This window comes from Drosophila kikkawai, chromosome 3L (genome assembly GCF_030179895.1).
Source record: "Drosophila kikkawai strain 14028-0561.14 chromosome 3L, DkikHiC1v2, whole genome shotgun sequence".
Lineage (NCBI taxonomy): Eukaryota > Metazoa > Arthropoda > Insecta > Diptera > Drosophilidae > Drosophila > Drosophila kikkawai.
Window position 1 is genome coordinate 20,284,331 of NC_091730.1, and position 23,769 is coordinate 20,308,099.

A 23,769-nucleotide genomic window follows, 5' to 3' on the forward strand; every position below is an offset into this window, starting at 1 on the left:
CATTACGCATTGAAGCAGTCATTTCCGACCCCATAAACCATATATATTCTTGATCAGCATTAGCAGGCACATCTTTCTGGCTAAGTCCGGAAGAAAAAAATTTTTAATCAATTTTTTCAAAATTTTATAAGGGGTTACATCATTAAAATTCTCAAAATTTGATAAAATTTTCAATTTCTAACTAAGTATGCAGATTTGTTAACCTTATAAAAACTAACATAACACCGCTTTCCGAATGCAAATTAAGGCAATTTTGACAGAGTTATGCCTTTTTTTGTTTTTAATTTGCTATTTTTCTCATTTCAATTACATTGATCGTCATTGCCATCGCCATCGCTTCTAGTCATCAGTATCAGTAGACCTGACACCCACCCCGGTCAAGAACCAAGAGAAAGGACCAACGACACACGCAAAAGGATGGTGGATAAGGGATGGGAATTGAGGAACAGAGATCAGGAATCAGGGATAAGGAGAGAGCACCGACAGTCAGGTCTGCCGGCTACTTTTACAACAACAGCAACGAACACAACAAGCAACATTTTAATTTTAAAATACTTTATTTTATTCTATGTTAATGAACCTAAATGAAAACAATGAAATACATTATTTTATATTATTTTGTTTTATTTTATTTTTCCTATATAAGAAGAAATCTAAGGAAGTTCCAAACTTTTACATTTTGACAAGCACTGGACCAAGTGAGATTCTATTTTTACAGTTTTAGAGCCACTGGAGTTTCTGACCAGTGCTTGTCAAACTGTAAAAATTGAATCTCACTTGGACCAGTGCTTGTCAAACTGTAATCTGAACTTTCGCCTAAAAGATGCCACGTTTTTAATATAAATCCCCAAAAGTATGCTTTTCATACAATTTGGCCGCTTTCCAAACTGGGGTAACAGGCGAACAGAAACCAGCAGCAAGCAACTGAAAACTGGTATAAACTGTTATAACAACTTTTGGGCAAAAATAATAATTGGTATAAACTGTTATATTTCATTTTATGCATTTATACCTATTTGTTGCCGACAACAACAGCTTGATGGCAACAACAACCCTTTTACAACAACATCCCTGCAGCAGCCCATACAAATTTCTGAAATTTTCCATGCAAATTGCCCGTTTCCCAAATTGAGGTAACAGGCGAACAGAAACCAGCAGCAAGCAACTGAAAACTGGTATAAACTGTTATAAAAAGTCCAAGTTTAGAACCATTGATCTTGGAGTAAGCGAAGACTCAAACCAGATGTGACCATATTGTACATTTTTTGGCTAAAATGTTGCTTAAATGCACCTGGGCACACTGAAACTGACTTTGCATCAGAGATGCTCATTAGCATCAGTGATGCTCATCTAGCTATATTGCAATATTGGGAGGCTATAAAATCGGGCTTAATGGCAGTGATGCTCAGGCTATATTGCAATATTGGGAGGCTATAAAATCAGACTTTGCATCAGTGATGCTCATCTATATATTTTGTCCCAATAAAGAAATATAGCTAGATAAGCATCACTACCATTAAGCCTGATATATTGCCTCCCAATATTGCAAAATTGCTACATGAGCATCACTGATGCAAAGTCTGATTTTATAGCCTCCCAATATTGCAATATAGCCAGATGAGCATCACTGCCATTAAGCCCGATTTTATAGCCTCCCAATATTGCAATATAGCTAGATGAGCATCACTGATGCTAATGAGCATCTCTGATGCAAAGTCAGTTTCAGTGTGCCCAGGTGCATTTAAGCAACATTTTAGCCAAAAAATGTACAATATGGTCATATCTGGTTTGAGTCTTCGCTTACTCCAAGATCAATGGTTCTAAACTTGGACTTTTTATAACAGTTTATACCAGTTTTCAGTTGCTTGCTGCTGGTTTTTGTTCGCCTGTTACCTCAATTTGGGAAACGGGCAATTTGCATGGAAAATTTCAGAAATTTGTATGGGCTGCTGCAGGGATGTTGTTGTAAAAGGGTTGTTGTTGCCATCAAGCTGTTGTTGTCGGCAACAAATAGGTATAAATGCATAAAATGGAATATAACAGTTTATACCACTTATTATTTTTGGCCAAATGTTTTTATAACAGTTTATACCAGTTTTCAGTTGCTTGCTGCTGGTTTCTCTCCGCCTGTTACCCCAGTTTGGAAAGCGGCCAATTTGAATGAAAAGTTTTGCTCACTTGCATCAGTGATGCTCATCTGCATCAGTGATGCTCATCTGCATCAGTGATGCTCTATTGGGACAAAATGCATCTCTCCTAACTGCCAGTGATGCTCAACTAGCTATTTTGCATTACTGGGACAAAATGGCAACTCTCTAGCTGCCAGTGATGCTCATCCAGCTATTTTGCTTTATTGGGACAAAATGGCATCTTACTAACTGCCAGTGAGCTCATCTAGCTATTTTGAATTTTTTGCATTTATTTCTCACTAACTGTCAGTGATGCTCATCTAGCTATGTTGCTTTATTTTGGCAAAATGGCATCTCACTAACTGCCAGTGATGCTGATCTAGCAATTTTGCAATATTTGATGTTTTTTCCATTGTCCACCGCAAGAATGGCCTTCCATTGAGCCTGTTTAAATTATCCCACCCAAAAAAAACCGCATCCTCCTCATAACTCAAAAATAACACATTTTTTAAGGAAAGCTGTTCTGAGTTGCCATTTCTAAGCCTAACACAACTGCATGCTACGTTTAGGGTTCTTTTCAATTTCATTTTAATTTCAATTTTAATGACGGTACCCCTTACATATTTTTGCAAAAATGGTGCGATTTATTTTGAAAAAAAAAAAAAAAATTTTTCAAATGTTCATTACTCAGCCAAAAATGCATGGAATTCAATTCGGAAAGCTGTTCTAAGTTGGTTATTCTAAGCTTAACAAAACTGCCTACTTAGTTTTGCTTTAGTTCAAGTTCCAGTTAGTCCAACTTTTACGAACAATTAAGAAGTTTATTTAACTTAATTTGCGACATTAAGAATATTTCCAAATCTATGCAGATTTTATAACAATTACAAACCCAGAGTGGCTTTGCCTTGGATACACAGTTCCCTTAGGCAACCAAGATACCCCACTGCTGCTGGGTATCCAAATTAGAAAACAAAGTGAAGGCGCCTGTTTGTGCGCTCATAATTAAGGACATGAGCCCGAGCAGCGCACTAATGGAAGGCGCAAAAAAATAAAATAAAAAATACAAAGTGAAAAGTGAAGGTGGCAGTAAAAATGAAAAATGGAGTTTTGCACATGGCGGCAGGACATGGACATGGGGGACATGCGATATTTTCGTTTTCGGTACCGAGCTGTTGACACTTTTTGGGGCCGCGGCAGAGACATAATTACACAAAGGTAGGCTGCGCGCGGCTTCAGGTGACCCTGAAAGCAGGAAGTTCGCTTTGTGTCATGTGAGCCGCCCGTCCGGTGACAGCCAGGAGGAGAAGCAGTTGAAAGTGCCGCGTGTCCTGTGCCGTCCTGTCCTGTCCAACGTCATCGTCATGCTGGCAACCAAACACACACAGAATGGACACTTACACACACACACTCATTGACACTTATCGCGTGGGTGGCGCGTTTAATTCACATTTTATTTTCAGTGCCCGTGGCTGCGCGCGTAATTGTTGCTTCCATGTCCTGGCCCAGGACACGGATGTAGTCACTTCGCGTTGGCGCTGCACGGCGGACGTGTGCGCGGTGAATCGCACATTCTGTGGCCAGTTATTCCGTGGGTTTAGTGTTGCCCAGTTTTTGCGCCATGCACAACGAGGAGGATCCCTCCGCTCCGGTGGCCGGCAGCCACTCGGATTCGGTACGGAGTCCACCGCCGCCGGCCATAGCTCCCCGACGCCCCAAGCCAGGCATTTTGCGCCTGGACATTGGCAAGCCACGACGCTCATCAGGTGGTTCCGTCGATTTCCGTTGCGTGGGCACCAGCAGCACCACCACGGCCAGTGGCAATGGCAGCGGCAACGACAGCAACGTGGCCACTGGCGCCAACAGTGAGGTAAGTGAGCATGATTTACGGCCCGTCGGGGAGTGCTTACGATTTGGCCAGGCCAACAGGCCAATGACTTGGCCAGTGGAGTGTGAATGGGGCCGGGACCCAGCTGCAGCAATAGCTATGCCACTGTCAATGGCCATAAACACCAATCGCACTTAACTGGCGGTCGCTCCTGGCGTCGGTCAAGCAATGCAGCTACCATCTGCCTCCAAAGCGATCCCCTTTCTGGCTGTTAAAATCATTTTTTTACACACGGCAATAGCCGAAAGGAGGTAGCCGGGAGATATACATACAGAGGAGCCATTAACCAGAAGCCAATATCAAAATGATGGAATTTTAGACGGGGTAAAGACGACCTGGGTATACGTTGCCAGGAGGTTTATCTTTCAAGATAAAATTAGCGAAATAACACCAAGTATTGTTGGGTTCAGGAAATTACAGAAATTATAATATAGAAATTAGATCAATCTTCTTCTGTGAACACTCCAAAAATCCATATAAAAAATATAATCTAATTTGATAAGTTTTCGCTAAAAGGGAACCTATTAACCTTAACCTTAAACGAAAGACCCCCAAGTTAACTTTTCAACCCAATATAAACTTACAACTGTTTAATAAACCCAGAGAAATCACATTTAGTCCAAGCTTTCAACTTTATGGAAGCTAATAAACCAGGTAAATTACTTAAATAAGCAGACGCAAGCAGCTGGAGGCAGGAGGTACTGGCAAATCACAAAAAACTCGGCTGCAGGACACAAGGGTATCCCGAGGTTCATTAGGCCAGACATGCGACAACAGCTGAACTGTGGAGAGTGGCTGCCTTGGTGGTGGACACACCCCGGGTCAAGTGTGGAATGGCCAAGGAGGGGGATAAACATTTATTTTGTCATAAAGCTGATGCGTAATCTCAACAAGCTAGGCCAGGCCGAGTGGGTCACCCAGAAGCTAGACAGTTGGCACGTTCGAGTTACACAGTTTCTAGCTTTGACTATCCCTCTGCCCGGAACCCTGAACAGCCAGCACCATGTCGTTCGCGGAGAGCGCCCACCAAGTCTTCATCACGCGAAGCAGCTATGAGGGGACCTTTGGCAACACGGTCAACGTGATGAACGGTTTCGGCAGCTACCGCTATCCGGATGGAAGCGAGTACCGAGGTGGCTTCCACCAAGGTCAGTTCCATGGCTTCGGCCAGCTGCGTCTGTCGCAGCCGTACCGCTTCACCTTCAAGGGTGAGTTCAAGAACGGATGCCTGGTGTCAATCGAGGACATGTGGTTCTCCGACGGTCTGCATGTGAAAGGCAGGATTACGCCTAACGGACTCGACTGCTCCGAGTGGGATTACCTGACTCCCACGGATCGGCGCTACCAGGCAGAGCGGCGCTATGGCCAGCAGCCGGTGGGGCCCACCGCCTTCCTCACCTCCAAAATGGTGGCGCGCACCCTTCCGAAGAACTGCTATGATACCGAAGAGGGCATCTACAATTCCGAGACCTGCTGGCTGACGGAGCGCGCTCCACCGCTCCAGAGCTCCGTCTACGTGGCCTGCCAGAAGGAGAAGAAGTGGATCGAAAACAATTGCCGGAAAGCCAGAAGTGAGCACATGGTGGAGCCCAATGCCAACGAGTGCCGCAGCATCATTGAGAACAATTTGGCCACGGAACGAGTGCAACTGAAGGACACGTCCATCTACGCGCCGTTCGGCAAGGTGAATCGGGAGCGCTACTTCCACAACTTGGCCAAGAAGCGGGGTCACGCCGAGAGGGACCCGCAGTCCTCCGACCGCCAGCGCAGAATGCGCGTTGACGATCCTGCCTGGGAGACTGATGCCTGCTTCCGTGCCTATGCCCGAGTGTCGGAGCAGCAGGAGTCCCGCAGCCGCAGCCAGCCGCAAACCCGGTCACAACGAATCAAGCAGCCACGCCACTGGTCGAGCACCTCGGATGTCCGGAAACCCAAGTCGGAGGGTGACTTCAGCTGCGAGTCGAACAGCTTCAACGAGGACTCGATTCCCCTCAACGTGAAGGAGACGTACCTGGCGGCCGCGTCCATGAAGCAATGGAAGGGCACGGACAACCTCACCGTGGTGCAGTCCAACCTTGTCCGCCGCATCAGCTACATGGACATGACGCGTTCCATCTTCGAGTTGTAGATTGATCGAAATATGTTTTCCAAAATTTTAATGTCAGCTATGTGATCCCTTCTTCGAAAGGATCAGCATTAAGCGGGAATATTTATCTTTTTAAACTCTGAATAAATGTTACATAATTTTAATTTCAAACGTAGGTAACTCCAGCCCACCCGTGGGAAATATCCTCTTTAGCTAATTCTTTTAAAGACACATTTTATTGAAAAATGCAAGGCCCAGTGGCTTCCCTAATAGGAGATGCCAGTGTTCCGGCGAATCCAATCCAGTTGGACGGTGACCCTGGCAAAACCAGCCGGCAAGCCCAGTGTGCATCCATTGGAGGCCACGAATGCGGAGATGCCCACCAGAGTGGAGCCCTGCTTGGTGACCAGTGGACTGCCAGCATCGCCGAAGCAAGGGGATCTGCCTTCAGGAGTTCGGGTGCAAAGGATCTGGTTAGAGACCGTGGAGGAGCCGTAGAACGAGACGCACTCGTTGTTGGACATGATCTGCTGGTCGACGCACTGCAGCCAGTCAGAGAGTCCATTGGTATAGGTGGTCACGCCATAGCCACAGACACTGGCCCACCTGTTCTCGTAGCTCTGGGAGCTATCCCTCAGCGACGGCAGGGCAACACTCTTCACTCGATTACTGAATCCGACGCGGGGAATCCGTACCAGGGCGAGGTGCTCACTGCCAGTCACATATTGGCTGGCACCCACACTAACCACAAACTGAGCTTCGCTCAGCTTGGTGGCTCCGAAGTAGATGGTAACTCCGGAGCTGGCCGTCAGGCACTGGGCCGAGGTGAGGATCCAAGTGTCGGCGATGATGGTGCCACTGCACCAGAGATTGCTCTGGTGGAAGGCCATGCCCACCACGTAGGGAGCCTGGCCATCGTAGGCCGGGCTGCCATTAGTGATGATGTCCACGGGCTCGTCCTCCTTGGCGGCATTGGCGGAGGCGACTGCCAGGGTGAAAATAAGTGTCAATAACTTCATGATTCCAAGAAAAACTCGTTTCAGTCCAAGCTCAATGGGTTGGCATATATAGCCATTCTCTAGGGAGGGTAATTAGGCTAAGTTTAGCACATTAGCGTGATTTGCTTGGCTATCGGGGGAGTTGAGTTAAGAGAACTGATTACAGTTTGTAATGGTTATAATTATAACTCAGTTTTCGGAAAATGAAATAGAGAAGAACATAAATTCAGGGGGATAACTTAGTTTAAGGCATGAAACAATTAAGTAGTAAAAATAATTATTATAACAGCCATAACTATACTTTATTTCTTGCATCTATGTCTGTCAGGTCTTTAAGTTATCTAGTGTTATTTTAAGCCAGACACCGACACAAGTTTCAAACTGACTTTCCAGGAATCATCAATATATTTAAATAAAAACACTACTTTTACACCAAACAGAGTTGAAAGAATGACATTCTTCGAGAAGGCGGCGGCCACCCGGAAAGAATCATTCCTAACCGGTACCCAATTTTTCGGTAAGCGCAATGAGCTGGGCATGCAGGAGTTCGGAACATATATATTTCCGGATGGTACTCAGTACGACGGCGATTTCAAGAACAATCGCTTCCACGGTAAAGGCTCCATCCAGACCGCGGGTCCCGATGGCGTCACCTTCACGGTGACCCATCACCATGGACGGCTGACGAGCATCGACAAGATCGAGTTCAACGATCGCCTGGATGTGGACTTTGAAATGAAGGAGGATCACACTATTGGCTTCAAGCCGTGGATGTACTGCACTTCCCAGGATCGTCGCTTCCATGGGGAAATAACGGATACGCTGGAGCCGGTGGGTCCCAATAGTTTTAGGTGCAAGGACGGACCCAATCCTCCCAATTTGGCTAACAACATCTTTGACCTGGGCTTTGGCCTTCTGAGCCGACAGGGCTTCATGCTGGACACCAAAACCTTTAGCAACCGGAGCTTCTATCTGGGCAGTCGCAAAGTGCGTCGCTGGATCCGTGAGAACTGCCGCCACGGTACCCTGGTGGGCCATCACCTCAAGCAGAAGGTCCAGGCGCAGTTTACCCGAGAGATCATCGAGAACAATGTGAAGTACTCTGGCTGCACCCGAAAGAATGGCATCGCGCCGGTTCATATCTGCCGGCGCTCTACCAGCCTGGATAGCTTCAGGTCGCGGAAGTCCACCCGTGTCCACCTGGCCAGCACCACCGACAGCTGCTCCTCAATGGCTGACCACCTGCTGAACCGCCACCGCCCCTGTGCCACTAAGATTCGTCGATCCAAGAGCGAGAGCAACGTGTAAAGATGGTGATGATGATGCGTTTCGTTCCTGGGTTCCATTTCTTTCGATTCCACATTTGAGGCTTCAAATTAATATTTTGTGTTTGTGCTTGGCTGACCCACATTCTGGGTCGAAGGCGTTGGCCGTGTTAGGAGCCAGGATTTATGGCGAAACCGCGAAAACTGCAGTCGAACATGGAAAGCCACTTAGGCCTACATTCGACTTGAGTAATAGGGTCAGCTGCACGGAAAAGAAAAGGCTTTGGCTTTGTTGTGAATATCCTTATGGAAAAATAATAAGTGAAATATTATTAAAATATAAAACAAATAATATAGGATTTTTTATTAGAGCTCTCCTTAATATCCTTCAAGATTAACCCTTTGAAAAGAAATTTGTATACCCAAATTTTTACAAATATTTTGGCTTTGCTATTAATTTAGCTCAGTGTAGTTGTCTATCCCGGCATTGAACTTCGACTGCGCCCGTCTCAAGTTCACCTGCACCTGCCGAAAACTAGAATTCGGGTCTAGGACTCAGACTAGGCCACAGGACCACAGCACAGCGGGTAATGAACCCATAATCGCCTGGCATTATGCTACACGTGCGCGGATTTTCATGGTCCGTGAACGAAGGCGGAGAGATAAATTCGATGTTAATTAAAGCCCAGGCGAACGGCCTCTGCGAGAACTTCATTTAATTAAAAGGAAACGAAAGTGAAATCAGAGGACGCGAAAAGCGAAAGCGAAACACAAAACACAACGGAGAGCACCAAAACATATATTTCAATAGTGGGCGCTCCCCAGCTGGGAAAGCCCTAGAATTTCGCGATTTTCTTTATCAACCCTTGCATGTTTGATTTTCATTTACATGGCCGGGCCAAGAATACAACGTGACTCAATATCAAGCGCCACAAAACCCACACTAACACATCGCAGGACATGGAACACCCACACACTCAGGCAACGCCATCTAAATGGACATTCGAAGTCCTGGCTGGTTACGCCCGGATACGGCGTTGTTATCACATGCCGCTAGCGATTTTTACACTCATTCGTCTTCGTTCCAACTGGGCGAGGAAGTCAGATACGTGTGGCCAGGATAGCCGCTCTCCCTCGCCGCCTGTCCATGTAAATTCCTTTGCGCCCGACGCCGCTCTGCGAGTGTGTGGGTTTTGGGCACGTTTTGGCTTTGATAAGTTGGCCAAGGGTGGGCCACTGGGAGGTCCGTCGGTCCTTCTCTTCATTCATATTCATTCATTATTAGAAAAATTTAACTTTCCACCTGTCTGTGTGTGTGCGGGTCCTGTCCTCGCAGTGGTGTTGGTGCCCCACTGTCCGCTGTCCTTTTGGATGATGGTCTTTTGCGGCTCGCTGGCCCTGCCAGCCAGCTAAGCCGTTCAGTCCGCGCAGAAGGCTGCTCCCAAGCGCTACAGCGGCAGACTAGCAAAATCCGGTCCGGGACACAGACTAGTGACTGAAAGGATTTTCCCCAACCGAGTTTAGTGACCAAAGGGATTTTCCTAAGCGAGCCGAAAAAGTGCAAATATATATTAGTGTTTTTGGGATTTAAAACTAACCAAACAAGAGCTTATTATAAAGTAAATCTCTAATATCTGCTTAAAGTATTAAGAGCCACCCGTGTGATTTAAGTCATTAAGGAGTCCTTTAGCTTAATTTCAACCTGAATTCCTAGAACAACTCGGGCGTCACATCGCCGCACCAACTATCCGTGACCTGGGCACCGCCATGCGACTTGAATAGAGGCGGCGATTCCTGGCAAATGCAGAGTAGCGCCGATGCCAAGAGGGAATTCTACCGAGGACAAAGAGGCAGGAGGTAAGTCCCACGGAGTAAGGTTAAATTAAGGTTCTTGGAACACTATTCTGTCATTAATTTGTATTAAAGAACCGCATCACAGGAGGAGCATAGATCTTACGAGATAAACGGTAGGTTTTTATAATTAAATAAACCCTAATTTGCATTGAATTATAATCTATATATTTATTTTTTATATTAGTTTTTATATCAACTTTATAAAAAATCTATGTGAATATACGTTGATAAATAAAAAATTAAGATCAATAGAAAGTCCTTAAGTCCTATACGTTTTCTTCGATATATTTTTTATCCAGAATAAATTCTTTGGCTAATTTTATTGCACCACATAGTTTAATACAAATTCTTACAAAAAATCTATACCGACTTTTTCCGAGCGTAAAATAAAAACCGTACAATTACACGTTACTATGGGAATAATACAGAATCCTTCGCCCCACCTCTAGATTTTCCATCACAAAACCAAAGCAGCGACGCCGAGAGCAGCCACCACGAACCGCATTTTGGCCAGCATCCGCCAGGAATTGGATCCGAGGATGGCGGCCCCGGCGACGTCGACGATGAGGAGGACTACTCAATTTCCGTATCGGCAATAATGCAAAGACGTGCCAGTGTGCGCGGCTATCGAGGCAAACGTGGCAGCCGGAGCTCGCGACGAGCATCCAGTCCCATGGATCACGTGCTGGATAGCGTGGAGCGGCGGCGCTCCAGTGTCTATACGACAAGTTCAGGCAAGTGCAAAGTGCTCCAGTCCGGGGCCCCATAAGTGTCCGTAACAGATTCCGCTTAGTTAACGAGCTGCAGAGCTGGAGAGTCGTAGGCGGAGGCGGGTCCTCCGGCGCCAGCTAATCAACGTCTGGGGGCCTGTTTTCCGTAATTTCTCATGCTACGTGCGGCCATACTGGGCGTATGTGTAATCTGTTTGCCTGACTCTGCTTTGACTTCGTTTTATTTCCCTCCACTTTCCGTTCCGCTCTGCAGAGGAGGGCACCAATCAGGAGTCCACGCAGGAGCAAATCTTTGAGAACATTCGCCTGCACAAGGAGGTCATACAGTCGGTGAAGTTACAGCCATGGCCCATACGAAAGAAGCTCAAGTTGGTGCGGCAGGTGGGTGGAATTCGAGGGGCAGAAGCTTAAGGAGCAGAGCTGGCAATTTGGATGATCTCTTTAATTTCCAGATAACAAATAATAAAAAACAAAAATGCTTTTTATAATTTTTTAGGATTTATATTGCTTAACCAAATTATATATTTATAAATATTGCTTTATATTATCAATTAATCATTTATTTCCTATAGCCTAGAGTTTATCCTTGTTTCACTTTTGCTGACCTTGTTTTCCCGCCTTTTTCTTCCGCCAATCTGTCCTGGTTGTGGGCAGCCAGCCCTGCCATGTTAAGATGGGAGTGGAAATGGGGGAACGGGAGGAGCTCAAAGAAAGTGGGCCCAAAAAAAACTGGGCGCGTTCGTTTTCACGCCGCTTGTCAGGTCGTTGAAAATGTTACGACCTCCTGCCTCCCTTCTCCGAACACTCATCAAATCCTGAGGCAAACTTTTCGATTTCATTCACACCACCTCTTTATCTCCCATCTTGTGCTTCGCCCTGGCATTTTTAATGATGTTTGGACTCCGGGATCTGGCTCGCTGGATGTGGATGTGTTGACAGGCCAAAACATATGTGGCACGCCACGAGGGCGCGCTACAGGAACGCTTCGCCATGTCACGCAGCACGAGGGACTTGTGGGCGAGGTTTAAAATTTTAATGGCGGCAGTAAGTGATTTTCCTTACCCTCCTCCGGCCGGAAATGCCAGCAGCATGCAGAATGCAGAATGCGGAATGTGGCTGCACCAAGCCCAAGGCGAAGCCATGCAAAATATTTATGTTTACACAATTTATGGGCCACTTTCCGGCCGTGGGGACGGACATATTCAATAAATCCACACTCGCATAATTCAAGGAGTTATGCGGACTTGGGCGTCCGGGCTTGCTGGCTGGAAAACCAATTAAAGTACGAACTTGCAGCCTGCGATTCGCCCGAGACGTGCATAACTCATGGGAGCGTGAATTACAGTTTTCTTCTGCTTTTTCTTGCCCCATCTCCCCCAGCGCTGGCGACACTGGAAACGGGAGACGACCAGCTTCCTCACCGTCCTCATACCCTGGGAGCTGCGCATCAAGGAGATCGAGTCGCACTTCGGCTCTGGCGTGGCCTCCTACTTCACCTTCCTGCGATGGCTCATGTGGGTCAACATCATGATTGCCATTCCGCTGGTGGCCTTTGTCATCGGCCCGGAGGTGAGTGTCCTCGGGGGCTGCGCCTGGAAAGTAGCCAATTTATTTGCATTAATACTTACATTTATGTTTTTATGTTTCCTTCTGTCGTCGCCTGTGCTGCCCTCCCCGCAGTACTTTGCCACCAAAAAGGACGAAACGGATCCCAGAAAGCAAATGTCCGACCCGGAGAAGAGAGTGGCCGGCAATCTGTTTACATTCTGGGAGTTTGAAGGATACCTCAAATATTCACCCATGTTTTATGGGTAAGAAAGTTATTAAATCTTACGTTTCGGGATTCCATTTTTATACCCTTGCAGGGTATTATAATTTCAGTCAGAAGTTTGCAACGCAGTGAAGGAGACGTTTCCTGCCCTATAAACCATATATATTCTTGATCAGCATCAACAGGGGAATCTTTCTAGATATGTCAGGAAGAAATCGATTTTTTGGCCATTTTTGCAAAATTTTATAATATTTTTGATTTCGATAAAAAATTGAATTTTCAAATTTAATGAATTTAAATGAAGTATGCAGATTTATTAACTGTAGAAAATCTAGCACAGAACAGTTTTCCAATTTAAAATTAATGCTCTTTTGGCCTACTTATGATATTTTTAATTTAAAAAAAATTAAGAAGTTTTTTATTATAAAAAATCAGATTTTATAATACGAAATAATATTTTTCTAAGTCAAGGAATCATTTCCGACCCCATAAACCATATATATTCTTGATCAGCATTAGCATGCGAATCTTTCTAGACATGTCCGGAAGAAATCGATTTTTTGGCCATTTTTGCAAAATTTTTTAAGGGGTTACATCATTAAAATTTGCAAAAATGGCCAAAAATTTTGATTTCTTAACATTTTAAATTTGGTATGCAGTTTTTTTAAATTAATAAAAACTAACACAAAACTGTCTTTCCGAATCGCAATTAATGCATTTTTGACTTAGTTATGATATATTTTAATTGTTACCTGCAAGGGTATAGAAACTTTGGCTGGCCAAAGTTAGCTTTCTTTCTTGTTGATTATACTTATTATTTATAACTACAATTAAAAATGTTATTATTATTATTATTAAATCTGTTTTCTTTTAATTTGTTTTTATAATTGTTCACTTCAAACGACAAGCATGCATTAATTTAAATAATTACTGCATTTATAATTGCAGTTTTGGTTTTTTATTAATTCATAGATCGGTTACACTGGTTTTTATGTCTTAAATATGAAAAATAATCTTTGTTCTAAAATAATGAGTAAAATAGAAATAAAAACTAATAATAATAAATAAAAAATTTATTTCGCCCAACGTGGGGCTCGAACCCACGACCCTGAGATTAAGAGTCTCATGCTCTACCGACTGAGCTAGCCGGGCACTTGGAACTCGCCGAGTCAAAGTCCGGGCAAGCCAAGAAGGGATCTTAAGTAAAGTAACGAATCTATATATAGACTTTCATGAAGAATGCGAACAGAATATGTAAAAACATATTTCGATTGTTAACATTTATATTAATGAACATTCGTGCTTCGGTAAATAGAAATGTATATTAATACATGTTTAAATATAGAGAAAAGGGTAAACTTTTTTAAAATGTTAGCTTACAGTTTAATTAAATATTGTATTTGGCACCTTAAAGTAAATTTTTAAGAAACAAAAATGTTTTCAATTTCTGAGAATTTTAACGATATATAAATATATTTATAAATTTGTAAAACAGTGAGAAGTGAGAAAGAACCGTCTGTTGATGCTGATCAAGAATATACATATATGATGTATAGGGTCGGAAACGACTACTTTACTGGCTTCTGAATAAAATTATTATACCTTGTAAGGGTATAAAAATATATATATATTTATTTATTTATAATTTTAAAACATACAACAAAAGGAGAATGGTGTTCAAGGTTACATAAACCCTCCAATATAGCTACTTCATATTTATGTATATAATTTCTTATATTAAGTATAATTTTTTTATTTTCTTAATAGAACTGTTAAGTTAATTTGTTGATTGTATAAATGCAGACGTCTTAGCCTGCCTTAAGTGCTGGCAATACCCACCTAACACTATATTTCCTGATGTCCCTTTGTCTTCCCCCAGCTACTATTCAAGCACATCCGGCATTAGCACGTTCGGATATAAGCTGCCCTTAGCCTATTTCCTCACCGCCGTTCTGGTCTATATCTACAGCTTTGTGGCGACGCTGAGAAAGTGAGTATGTGGGCCGCCATCTGGCAATCGGGGGAGCAAAAGAGGTCCTGTCAAGATGGGGCCTGGTGTTGGGCAGGCACTTCATTAAATCCTTGGTCATCGAAGCCGCAAAAAGCAAACTAAATGTCAGAATGCTCGTTAATTAATTAAACAACACTGAAGCGCTGATTAAATAATACAAATCTTGGCACGAGGCGTGTTCGGGGAGTCGAAAAAGTTTCTGGCCCAAAAAAAGGCATTGGCCATTATGATTTACGCACGCACAGGACCAAACACGTGCAAAGGGGGCGGGAGCTGACACAGAAACAGGAAGCGGAAACGGTAAAACGCCATTTTGAGCGTGGGGCTGGGCGGATGGGCGGCAGCCATTGGACTTCTCGCTTTAATGGCTTTGTCGGCATTATGTTGATTTCGTAATTGAACAAAGTAGCAGTGTCAACAGTGGGCAGCCGGCACTGACCTTTCCTTTCCTTTCCGCTCTGCCGCCACCCTGCCACTTGGCGGGGCACGTGCTCCGCCTGCCTGAATCACCCCAATACCCCTGCCCGCCATTAGGGGTATTCACGTATTCAAGGATTGAAGCGTCGCCAGGATTTTAGCACAAATTACGGCTTGCCTGTGCGGAAACTAAAACTTTTCCCGATCTCTTCCCAACAGAATGGCGGAGAACTCCCGCAACTCGAAACTTTCCTCGAAGGACGACGAGTGCGTCTTCTCGTGGAAGCTCTTCACCGGCTGGGACTTTATGATTGGTAAGTGGCCGGTGCCGTCCAGTACCAGAGCCTCAACTTTTTATTTTTGCATCTCCCGCAGGACACGCGGAGACGGCCCACAACCGTATCGCATCCGTGGTAGTCGGCTTCAAGGAGGCACTTCTCGAGGAGGCCGAGAAGAAGAAGGATAATCGCAAGTAAGTCGCGGCCAAGCAAGGCTATTTACTTATCATAATCGATACGCCGTCGTCTCCTTTCCAGCTGGCGAGTTATTCTCCAGAGGATACTGGTCAACATCCTGGTGATGGGACTGCTCGGATTGTCGGGGGCCACTGTGGTGTTGCTGGTCAATCAGTAAGTGGGTTGGATGGAAAGGAAGAATCATTATTTGCAGGCAAATTAAAGTATAAATATCAGAATTGTTCTTTCCTGTATTTACAGGAAAATTCTGCTTTTGACTTGAGAGAGCTTTTGGGTCTTTTGTGGATTACTTTATTTATAATTGTTCACTGTTCTTTTCTTTAACAGCTCTGAAGATTTGGCCAAGCACGACAACTGGCTAAGTCGCAATGCTGTGAACGTGACCATGACCCTTCTATCATTCTTCCTGCCAATGATATTTGAAGCACTCGGACTCTTCGAGAACTGGCATCCCAGGCAGCAGCTGCGACTGCAATTGGCGCGGTAAGATACGGATACTGATTACTCTTAAAATATATAACTCAAAGTCTCCTTCTTGCAGGATTATGATTCTTAACATGCTGAACTTGTACTCGCTGATGTTCTCCTTCATCTACAAGATCAACAGCAAGGAGAAGCCGCTGCAGATGCTGAAGCTGGAGAATGAGACGAACACTATGGAGCTGAGAAATCTGCTGAGCTCCATCGAGGCTCTAAGAGCCATGACGCCCACGACATCGCTGTATAGCGACAGTACCTCGGAGGGAGGCGGTGGTTTGTTCGATGAGTCCACCTCGACCACCGGTTGGGGTGAGGACACCACCACCGATGGCCTCTTCTCCACAACGGCAGCTGCTGCAGCCTTAATCTCCGGCACCTTGCAGCGCCTCAAGTGCTACAACATGACTGTGAAATGCTCAAAGCCCAGACGCACCTTCATCAGTGCAAAGAACCTGGCCACAACGCTGATGCTCCTCAACCTGACAACGCCATCGATGGTGCCGTCCAGCACTACGCCGCTGCCCACCACCTTACCCACGACAACGCCTACGAGTTCGGTGACTTGGACTACAACAGAGGCAACAACTACGACCACTACGTCGCCTTGGACCACTCTGCCACCCTCGACGATTACATCCACGGAAACTACAACAACGACTGAGAAGACAACGACCAGGACAACTGAAGCATCAATCACATCCACGGTATTAACAAGTCCTCCAACCACAAATGTGGAAACTTCCAAGATAGTAACTCCTGAAGCAACAACTAATAAAGCAACTTCAAAGTCCACAACTCCCGAGGAAACAACTAACAAAGGAACTCCAAAATTTACTACAAGTAAAGCAACTCCTGAAGCCTCTTCAAGTACAGTAGGAATCCCCAAAAATGCCACCACTGAACCACCTACGAACACAACAAAATCCACAACAACCACAACCACGGAGGCACCCAAACCCGAAGAGGATAACTTTTTCTATACCACCGACGAAGATGAGGGTTCCTACGACTATGGCGAGGTCTCCGCATCTTCAGATGCTCCAGAGAACAACAACAGCTATTCCGATTACACGGACTACTCAGCGGATCCTTCAGCAGGACCAGAAATCGACGATTTTGATGACCAGGACACCACTGAACAGGCAGACGATCCGCTGGCCAAGGTTCTGGAGCAGGTGGACGAGGTACAAGAGAATAAGACACGCCGGAAAAGAGCACTAGATGATCCGCCCATTTGGCGGACAAGCAAGTACAGTAGGCGCCATCGCACCGACACCGACACTAGTGGTGTTGGCAGGACTACGGATGCTGTGAATACTCCACCCCCCACCCGATTGCCCGTTTACTGGCCACCCTACAGGCCAACCACGCCGAGCACAACTACAACAAGGAAGCCGGCTCACAGAATTATCACGAAAGAGGAATGGGAGAATCTCGTGAGACCGTTTGCACGCCGAGTCACACCCACAACGAGTTCCACTACGACCAAGGAAACCACCACCCGGCGACCCAGGAGAAGATTCCGTACCACAACGCCACAGCAGCTGTCAAGCTCCACCGGGGATTACTCATCAACCACGGAGAGTGCCAGTGAGTCGACGTATCCGGAGAGCAGCACCTACGGCTATGGAAGTAGCAGCAGCAGCAGCTCAACCCCCGCCGAGGAGGAGGACTACGGCTTCACGGATCGTAATGGCAAAACGCCGTACTTCATCGGCTACGGGGATATAGCCGAGATTGGCAGCACCATTTACTATGACAGCGAGGACGGCGAGCACCTGGAAACGTGCATTATAACCGTGTGTCCCAGCCGCGACGACATCTTTGGCACGGGCTTCAGCACCACCGAAAGCCCAGATTCCGGTGGTTCCACCCCAAGTGCCGACAGCAAGCAGCTAACCACCGTGAAGCTCACGCCGCTGGAGCGGAAGCAGAAGCGACTCCGGGAGGTGCAGCTGGCGATTAAGCAAATACAAACCAATCTGACGACCATGTGCTGGGAGACCTCCCTGGGCCAGGAGCTGTCGAAAGTCATCGTCTTCGATGGGGTGAGTGCACGGGAAAAAATACTATTAAAACCAACTTAAATAATTATAATTCTGTAGTCTCCAATATGTCAAATTTCTACAGAATTAATAAGTAAATTTATAAACTTAAATTTAAATCTAACAGAAAAGCTTTCCGAATTAAAATTGATGTTTTCTTTGTCTAGTTTTGATGAATTTCCAATTCGATTTAATGACCAATTTGCAAACTGCAAGTGTACACACATTTTGGTTTACCGGGTTTAGCTTTCTTTTTTGGTTTTATTATATTCTATTATTATTTATTATTTTACATTTAAATACATTTCAAATTCTTGTTGAACTCCCATTTCCAGTCCTCGTAATTTCTTCTCAGTGTCGAAATACTGAATGGTGTGCCAATGAAAGGAGCTGCTCCAGCTGACACTCCCGAAAGTTGCCGCAGTTTAAAAGCAAATTTATCACCATGAGCTGCTATCAATTTCCCAGAGAAGCTCACTCCCAGCTCCCAGCTCCCAACTGCCAGCTCTCGGAGGCACAGTTGCTTCTGTATCAAAATCTATTTAGCCTTAAATATGATTGAACTCAAAGGGAGAGTGGCTGCTTGCTGAGCGTTCTGGGCGTGAAATCCCGTTTAGCTAAATTATCCGGAAAATTTAACGCAAAATTTGTCTTCCGCTGCTTTGTCTTCTTTGGTTTTTTGCAATTTGGTTTGCTTTTGGGTCATGGGGATTTGAAAAATCATATTCCTGCGCTTCGAAATCTACTTGACTTAAAAGGCCAAAACGATTCGGAGGAGAAAAGGCGAAATGGAGAGCGAAACGAAAGCATTTTATCATAATAATCGCTCTCGGGAGTCTTCATCCTACTCCTCCTCCTCCGCGGAGGAGTCGTTCTCCCATTGATACGGAACGCAGCTGGGAGCCGGAACAGGAACTTGTGACTTGTGAATGGGGGGTACTCTTCGGATTTTGGATTTCGGATTTCGATTTCCAACCCCCCGCAGTTCGCAGTTGAAAATTTACATAAGCCATAAGCATGATTGTGAACTTTGGCCCTCGAATGCCAACTTTTATTTGGCCATTTGCCACGACGAGTGTCGATTGGCATCCCATTGGGCTGCTGGGAACTTTCCTCTTCCTTGCTTCCTTTTTATCGTAAACAAATTCGGGGAATCACTAAAGTTTTCAAGGTCAGCCAGGAGTAAAGATAAGGGGACCAGTCAATAACCCCAATGCGGGCAGTAGACGTAGACGCATCTCAATCCCGGGATTACTTTGCCCTTTTATGCCGTACTTAACATTTGTCCGACATTCGTGTAAGGCCCGAAAAAAAGACATGGGTCTCGCTCCCAATTTGATTATGCCCCCCGACATGGCGTACATAATCTGTATTAAACGATTTAAGCACATAAATTAGGCAAGTTACGGGCCGGGGCTTAAACGCATTTATGCCGTACGCATAACAAATGCTCTCTCGATGGGGAAATTGGGTTTGGTCGTGTGCGGTTTCGGTTACACATACCCCACATACCCCACCTCGGAGTCGGCATCCTCACCTCGTTCGGTTTTCGATTCAAAGTTGGGGCACGTGTTCGTGCATGAACTGGGGACCACAGGAAATCAGGCAGGAGTCAAGGCAGGACAAGATGACGGACGACGAGATGCAGCGACCTGGGCTACGTGGGGCCACTTTTAAGCATCCTCCGACTTCATTACAAAGCACATTAAGTCCCCAATTTCATCTTCCCCCCCAAAAAGCTAATGTCCATTGTGGCCCCGCTGTGCATCGACTTTCTGCGCGCCCTGTTCGTGCGGTATGTCAATCAAAACTGGTGCTGGGACATGGAGAAGACCTTTCCGCAGGTGAGAGACATCCCTCCCAGCCGCAGACCTTGACTAATGCGAGGCTTTGTTTCGTTTATGCCGCAGTATGGCGACTTCAAGATAGCCGAGAACATCCTGACGTTGATTAATAACCAGGGACAGGTGTGGATGGGCATCTTCTTCTCGCCGGGCTTGGTCCTCATCAACCTGGTCAAATTGATGATCATGATGTACTTCCGCTCCTGGATAGTGCTCACCTGCAATGTGCCACACGAGGTGGTGTTCAAGTGAGTGGTCTTGGTGGCTTTCTCAACATGGTGACGGGCTAATCGTCAATCTGTAATCTGTAATCCTTGCAGGGCCTCCAAGTCAAACAACTTCTACCTGTCGCTGCTGCTGACCATGCTGTTCCTGTGCGTGCTGCCCGTCGGCTATGCCATAGTGTGGCTGCGTCCCTCCTGGCACTGTGGACCCTTCTCGGAGTACAACCGGATAGCGGAGTTTATCACGAACACCACGAGAAATGCGCTGCCAAAGTGAGTTGATGCTTAGCCAAAGGAAACCCTTTTTCTACTCTAAATATTTCCCAGACAACTCCACGAGCCCCTGGACTACCTGACCTCCTCGAGCACAGTGATTCCCCTGCTTCTGCTGCTCATCCTCATCATCTACTACTTGGTATCCCTAACTGGCGCCCTGCGTGAGGCCAACCAGGATCTAAGGACACAGCTGCAAAAGGAACGCGAGGAGGAGCGCAAGAAGATCTTCAAGGTTCCAGAGGTGAAGCAGGCAGAGCCCACGGCCACCACGCTCACGAATCGCTGGCGAAAGGTACTAGAGGCATCCTCTCCGGTGACACCCACCCAGCCACCGGACTTTGATACGGAGGAGTACAAAAACCAAGCGAGGAAAGGTAGGTCAGGCCCAGGGATATAGATTTCAGTTTACTAATCATCTCTTGTTCTCGTATTTAGAGCTAATCTCCCGCATCATGAAGAAGGCCCTGCGCAAGGGCTCCGCCACCTCAGACGAGGACTCCTTTGTGCGGCGCGATGACGACGACACGGACACGGAGCATCAGGACTCGCTGCCCCACGACGAAGAGGCCAAGGATAAAAGATTCGGTCTGTCGCGACTGCAGCAGATTCGGCGCACCAGGAAGCCCTCCCTCGTGGACATCGTACAGATAGCCAAGCAGGAGCGGGCAAGAGCCGGCTCCATTGTGGCGGGAACCAGCGGAAGCGGCGGCGGTGGTGGTGGCAACTTTCCGGTAAAGGAACCCCATCCCAAGAGTCGCTTCAAAGTGGAGAAATCCGAGCGCAAGGACCGCGGCAGCATGAAAGAGAAAAAGGACATCAGACACAAGCAGCAGCCGCAGCAACCGCCGCCCTACGAATTGCCCAAGGACAATGAACATGATCCGGATACAAACTCAAGGATTGTCAGCGAGCGCCGCGCCAGCCTTCTGCTGCGACGTGGCGAAGAGCCCACCACCCCGGACAAGGACCTCCCGCCGACGCCCACCGCAGCCGAGGACTCGCCCAAGGAGCAACAGACACCGGAAGAAGCCTCACCCCAAACGCCGCCTACGCTGGCCAAAAGCAAATTCCAAATAGTCGACGAAAAGAGGCCGCCGCAGGAGGCGGAGGATAAACCCGCTCCCAAGGAGAATGGAGCCGGAGGAGGAGGAGGCCTAGAAGCCATCGGTCTGGGCAAATTCAAGTTCCGCAAGCACCGATTCAAGTCAAACAATGCGGGGGCCAAACCAGAGCCCGAAGTGTTCAAGTTCGATGAGCGCAGTGTGGAAAGGAGCTCCGAAGTGCCCGCCACTCCGGGAGCCGAGTCGGAGCCGGAACCCTCTCCCTCGCCCACGCCTTCGCCCACTCCCAGCCAGGGACAGAGCCAGAGTCAGGGCCACCACCAGCGCCAGTTGTCGGTTCTGTCCCGCCAGGGACGCAAGAAGATCGGCAATCTGCTGGCCCTGGTCCGCGAGGCGGTCAACCTCAAGAAGGACGACGTGGAGCAGGGCTCGGATGAGTCTCCGGGACCCACCACGCCCACCTACCTGGCCTACACCCCGCCGCCACCGCCCTCAGTATTGTCGAGTGTGTCCAGTTCGACCGCTCTGGAGATGCCGCCCACACCGGAGCCGGAATCCCCGACGCCCAGTGCTCCGCTGCACTTTGGCAGCAGCACCGCCTCTTCTTCCTCGCGGCCGCCATCAAAGCCACCGAAGCCCCCAAAGCCACCATCGTCGGCCACGGCTCCCACGGCCACCATGGACGACCTAGAGGAACTGGATATGCCCGGTCCCATCACCTTTCCCAGGCGCAGCGCCTCCCAGCGACGTCGCACCATGCGACAGGACTCGCAGAGCTCCATTTGGTCGGACAACATACCCACAATCACCATCAGCACCACCGGCAGCGATGAGTGCATCGTGGATGCTGCTGCCGCCACTCTGCAGAACGGACAGCCCGAGCCGGCAGCCAGCTCCTCGTCGCCGAGGCCCACGGTTAACATAATCAAAGTAACCATCGAGGATGAGCAGGAGAAGTGAGAGCTGATCTCTCAGAGAAGTGCCCTCAACGCCAGATTGTCTTCTTAATTCAAGAAACTAGCCTTCTTCCTAAATCCAATCTAATTTACTAACTTGGCTTAAATCTCGTTCTTCAGCTTTTTTGTAAATCTTCTAGTCAGTCGTCTATGAAAATAACAAAATAATATTAGATAAATCTGTTTATTTCCTTAAGAAATTATAAATAAACTCTATGATTGCACGAACTTTTAGTGGATTTTTAGTCTAACGATAAAATTAATAATTATTGTTTAATCCAAAGGTTACAAACTTGCTTTAGCATCCTACAAATTCTAATTTCCCGGCTGCAATCCCCTCGCACAGACTTATTTTTTCAATGAAACCGAAAGTGCGGCGACGACTGTCGTACAATAACCTCCTTATCAGCTGGACCCGGCGATAACCTGCTAACTCCAAAAACTACAAAGTAAGGCGGAAAGTGGAGCAGAGAGCAGCTTCCGAGACAGTTCTGGACAGAATCTTGGGAGAGCTGAAAGAGCTGTTTAAATATTTGCCAGACGAAAAATGAGCAATTAAAAGGAATGCGGCAAATGAAATATGAGTTATAATGATATTTGGCGGGGCAATTAAACCGCCGTACTCTAGAGGGGATTAGTTGGAGTTCTCTGTCTATGGTCCAACTCCAGAGCACATATTGTATCCCAACCAGACTCGGAGAGTGGCAGATACAAAGCCCTGGCGAGCTACAGATACGCAGCGGAGATTCGGCAGTGAGTTTCACTCAAAAAAGAATGAGAGGGATTTGGGAGCGGAGACGCAGCCATCGCACAGTGTCTCAAAATCATAGAATTTAGACTAAAATAAATTTTAAAATATTTGCAGACCCTTTTTTTTATTTTCCGTGATATTTTAAAATTACATTTCAATTAAGAGAATGTTCAGGAAAAAAACTCAATACGCAGAAGCTATAGAAAACAGTAAATTATTGGTTTTATTTTCAATTAATGTTAAAAAAGATTGTTCAGTGTTAGGTCTTTAACAAAACCGATTGTTCTTGCAGCAAATAAATATTTTATTGACTTATTTATAAGCAATTTTATAAAGAATTTGAGTAACATTCGGTAGACCTCTAAATCTAGGAGATCTTTAATTTAAACTTAAAAAAAATGAACTAACTAAATGAAAATACTATATAATATATAAGACTTTAAAAAAATAGTTTAAAGATCTTTGAAAATAATCAAAATCCTCCGGCAACAATTAAACTTTATTTAAAA

General features: G+C 46.2%; 5 protein-coding genes and 1 non-coding gene across 8 annotated transcripts; 4 read left to right on the forward strand and 2 right to left on the reverse strand.

Annotated features, from left to right (window-relative positions):
• The first annotated feature begins 3,747 nt into the window (after window positions 1-3,747).
• On the forward strand, window positions 3,748-4,152 carry LOC138928377 (transmembrane channel-like protein). The gene has a single exon (XM_070285445.1). The coding sequence runs from the start codon at window positions 3,748-3,750 to the stop codon at window positions 4,150-4,152; it is 405 nt and encodes a 134-aa protein (XP_070141546.1).
• Window positions 4,153-4,893: 741 nt separating this feature from the next.
• Window positions 4,894-6,264, forward strand: LOC108078929 (uncharacterized). Its single transcript, XM_017173077.3, has one exon. It carries the CDS (start codon window positions 5,018-5,020, stop codon window positions 6,140-6,142), a length of 1,125 nt encoding a protein of 374 aa, XP_017028566.1. The 5' UTR covers window positions 4,894-5,017; the 3' UTR covers window positions 6,143-6,264.
• A 53-nt stretch (window positions 6,265-6,317) lies between these two features.
• On the reverse strand, window positions 6,318-7,122 carry LOC108078930 (serine protease 1). Its single transcript, XM_017173078.3, has one exon. The coding sequence runs from the start codon at window positions 7,117-7,119 to the stop codon at window positions 6,367-6,369; it is 753 nt and encodes a 250-aa protein (XP_017028567.1). The 5' UTR covers window positions 7,120-7,122; the 3' UTR covers window positions 6,318-6,366.
• A 320-nt stretch (window positions 7,123-7,442) lies between these two features.
• LOC108078566 (MORN repeat-containing protein 5) lies at window positions 7,443-8,715 on the forward strand. Its single transcript, XM_017172485.3, has one exon. The coding sequence runs from the start codon at window positions 7,549-7,551 to the stop codon at window positions 8,404-8,406; it is 858 nt and encodes a 285-aa protein (XP_017027974.3). The 5' UTR covers window positions 7,443-7,548; the 3' UTR covers window positions 8,407-8,715.
• A 1,210-nt stretch (window positions 8,716-9,925) lies between these two features.
• Window positions 9,926-22,714, forward strand: Tmc (Transmembrane channel-like). 3 transcript variants are annotated; one of them, XM_070285571.1, is made up of 18 exons: window positions 9,926-10,220; window positions 10,303-10,330; window positions 10,667-10,951; window positions 11,202-11,329; window positions 11,888-11,992; window positions 12,329-12,517; window positions 12,629-12,759; window positions 14,599-14,709; window positions 15,367-15,461; window positions 15,523-15,619; window positions 15,684-15,776; window positions 15,951-16,106; window positions 16,165-18,151; window positions 19,888-19,992; window positions 20,059-20,240; window positions 20,313-20,489; window positions 20,544-20,866; window positions 20,928-22,714. In XM_070285571.1, exons 3-18 carry the CDS (start codon window positions 10,816-10,818, stop codon window positions 22,511-22,513), a joined length of 5,601 nt encoding a protein of 1,866 aa, XP_070141672.1. In that variant the 5' UTR covers window positions 9,926-10,220; window positions 10,303-10,330; window positions 10,667-10,815; the 3' UTR covers window positions 22,514-22,714. The 3 variants fall into 3 exon arrangements, with proteins under 3 accessions (XP_070141672.1, XP_017027992.2, XP_070141671.1); XM_017172503.2 differs by having other exon boundaries at window positions 9,928-10,220; window positions 10,290-10,330; window positions 20,928-22,712; XM_070285570.1 differs by lacking the exon at window positions 10,303-10,330 and having other exon boundaries at window positions 9,931-10,220; window positions 20,928-22,708.
• TRNAK-CUU (transfer RNA lysine (anticodon CUU)) lies at window positions 13,799-13,871 on the reverse strand. The gene has a single exon. It is a non-coding gene; the product is annotated as a tRNA-Lys (tRNA).
• Window positions 22,715-23,769: the final 1,055 nt, after the last annotated feature.

Bases quoted from the DNA above. Each gene is read 5' to 3' on its own strand.
- LOC138928377 (XM_070285445.1), top strand. From the start codon at position 3,748: ATGCACAACGAGGAGGATCCCTCCGCTCCGGTGGCCGGCAGCCACTCG.
- Tmc (XM_017172503.2), top strand. From the start codon at position 10,165: ATGCAGAGTAGCGCCGATGCCAAGAGGGAATTCTACCGAGGACAAAGA. The intron at 15,620-15,683 runs GTAAGTCGCGGC...TCTCCTTTCCAG, and splicing joins AAGAAGAAGGATAATCGCAA to CTGGCGAGTTATTCTCCAGA. The intron at 18,152-19,887 runs GTGAGTGCACGG...CCCCCCAAAAAG, and splicing joins AAGTCATCGTCTTCGATGGG to CTAATGTCCATTGTGGCCCC.
- LOC108078929 (XM_017173077.3), top strand. From the start codon at position 5,018: ATGTCGTTCGCGGAGAGCGCCCACCAAGTCTTCATCACGCGAAGCAGC.
- LOC108078566 (XM_017172485.3), top strand. From the start codon at position 7,549: ATGACATTCTTCGAGAAGGCGGCGGCCACCCGGAAAGAATCATTCCTA.
- LOC108078930 (XM_017173078.3), bottom strand. From the start codon at position 7,119: ATGAAGTTATTGACACTTATTTTCACCCTGGCAGTCGCCTCCGCCAAT.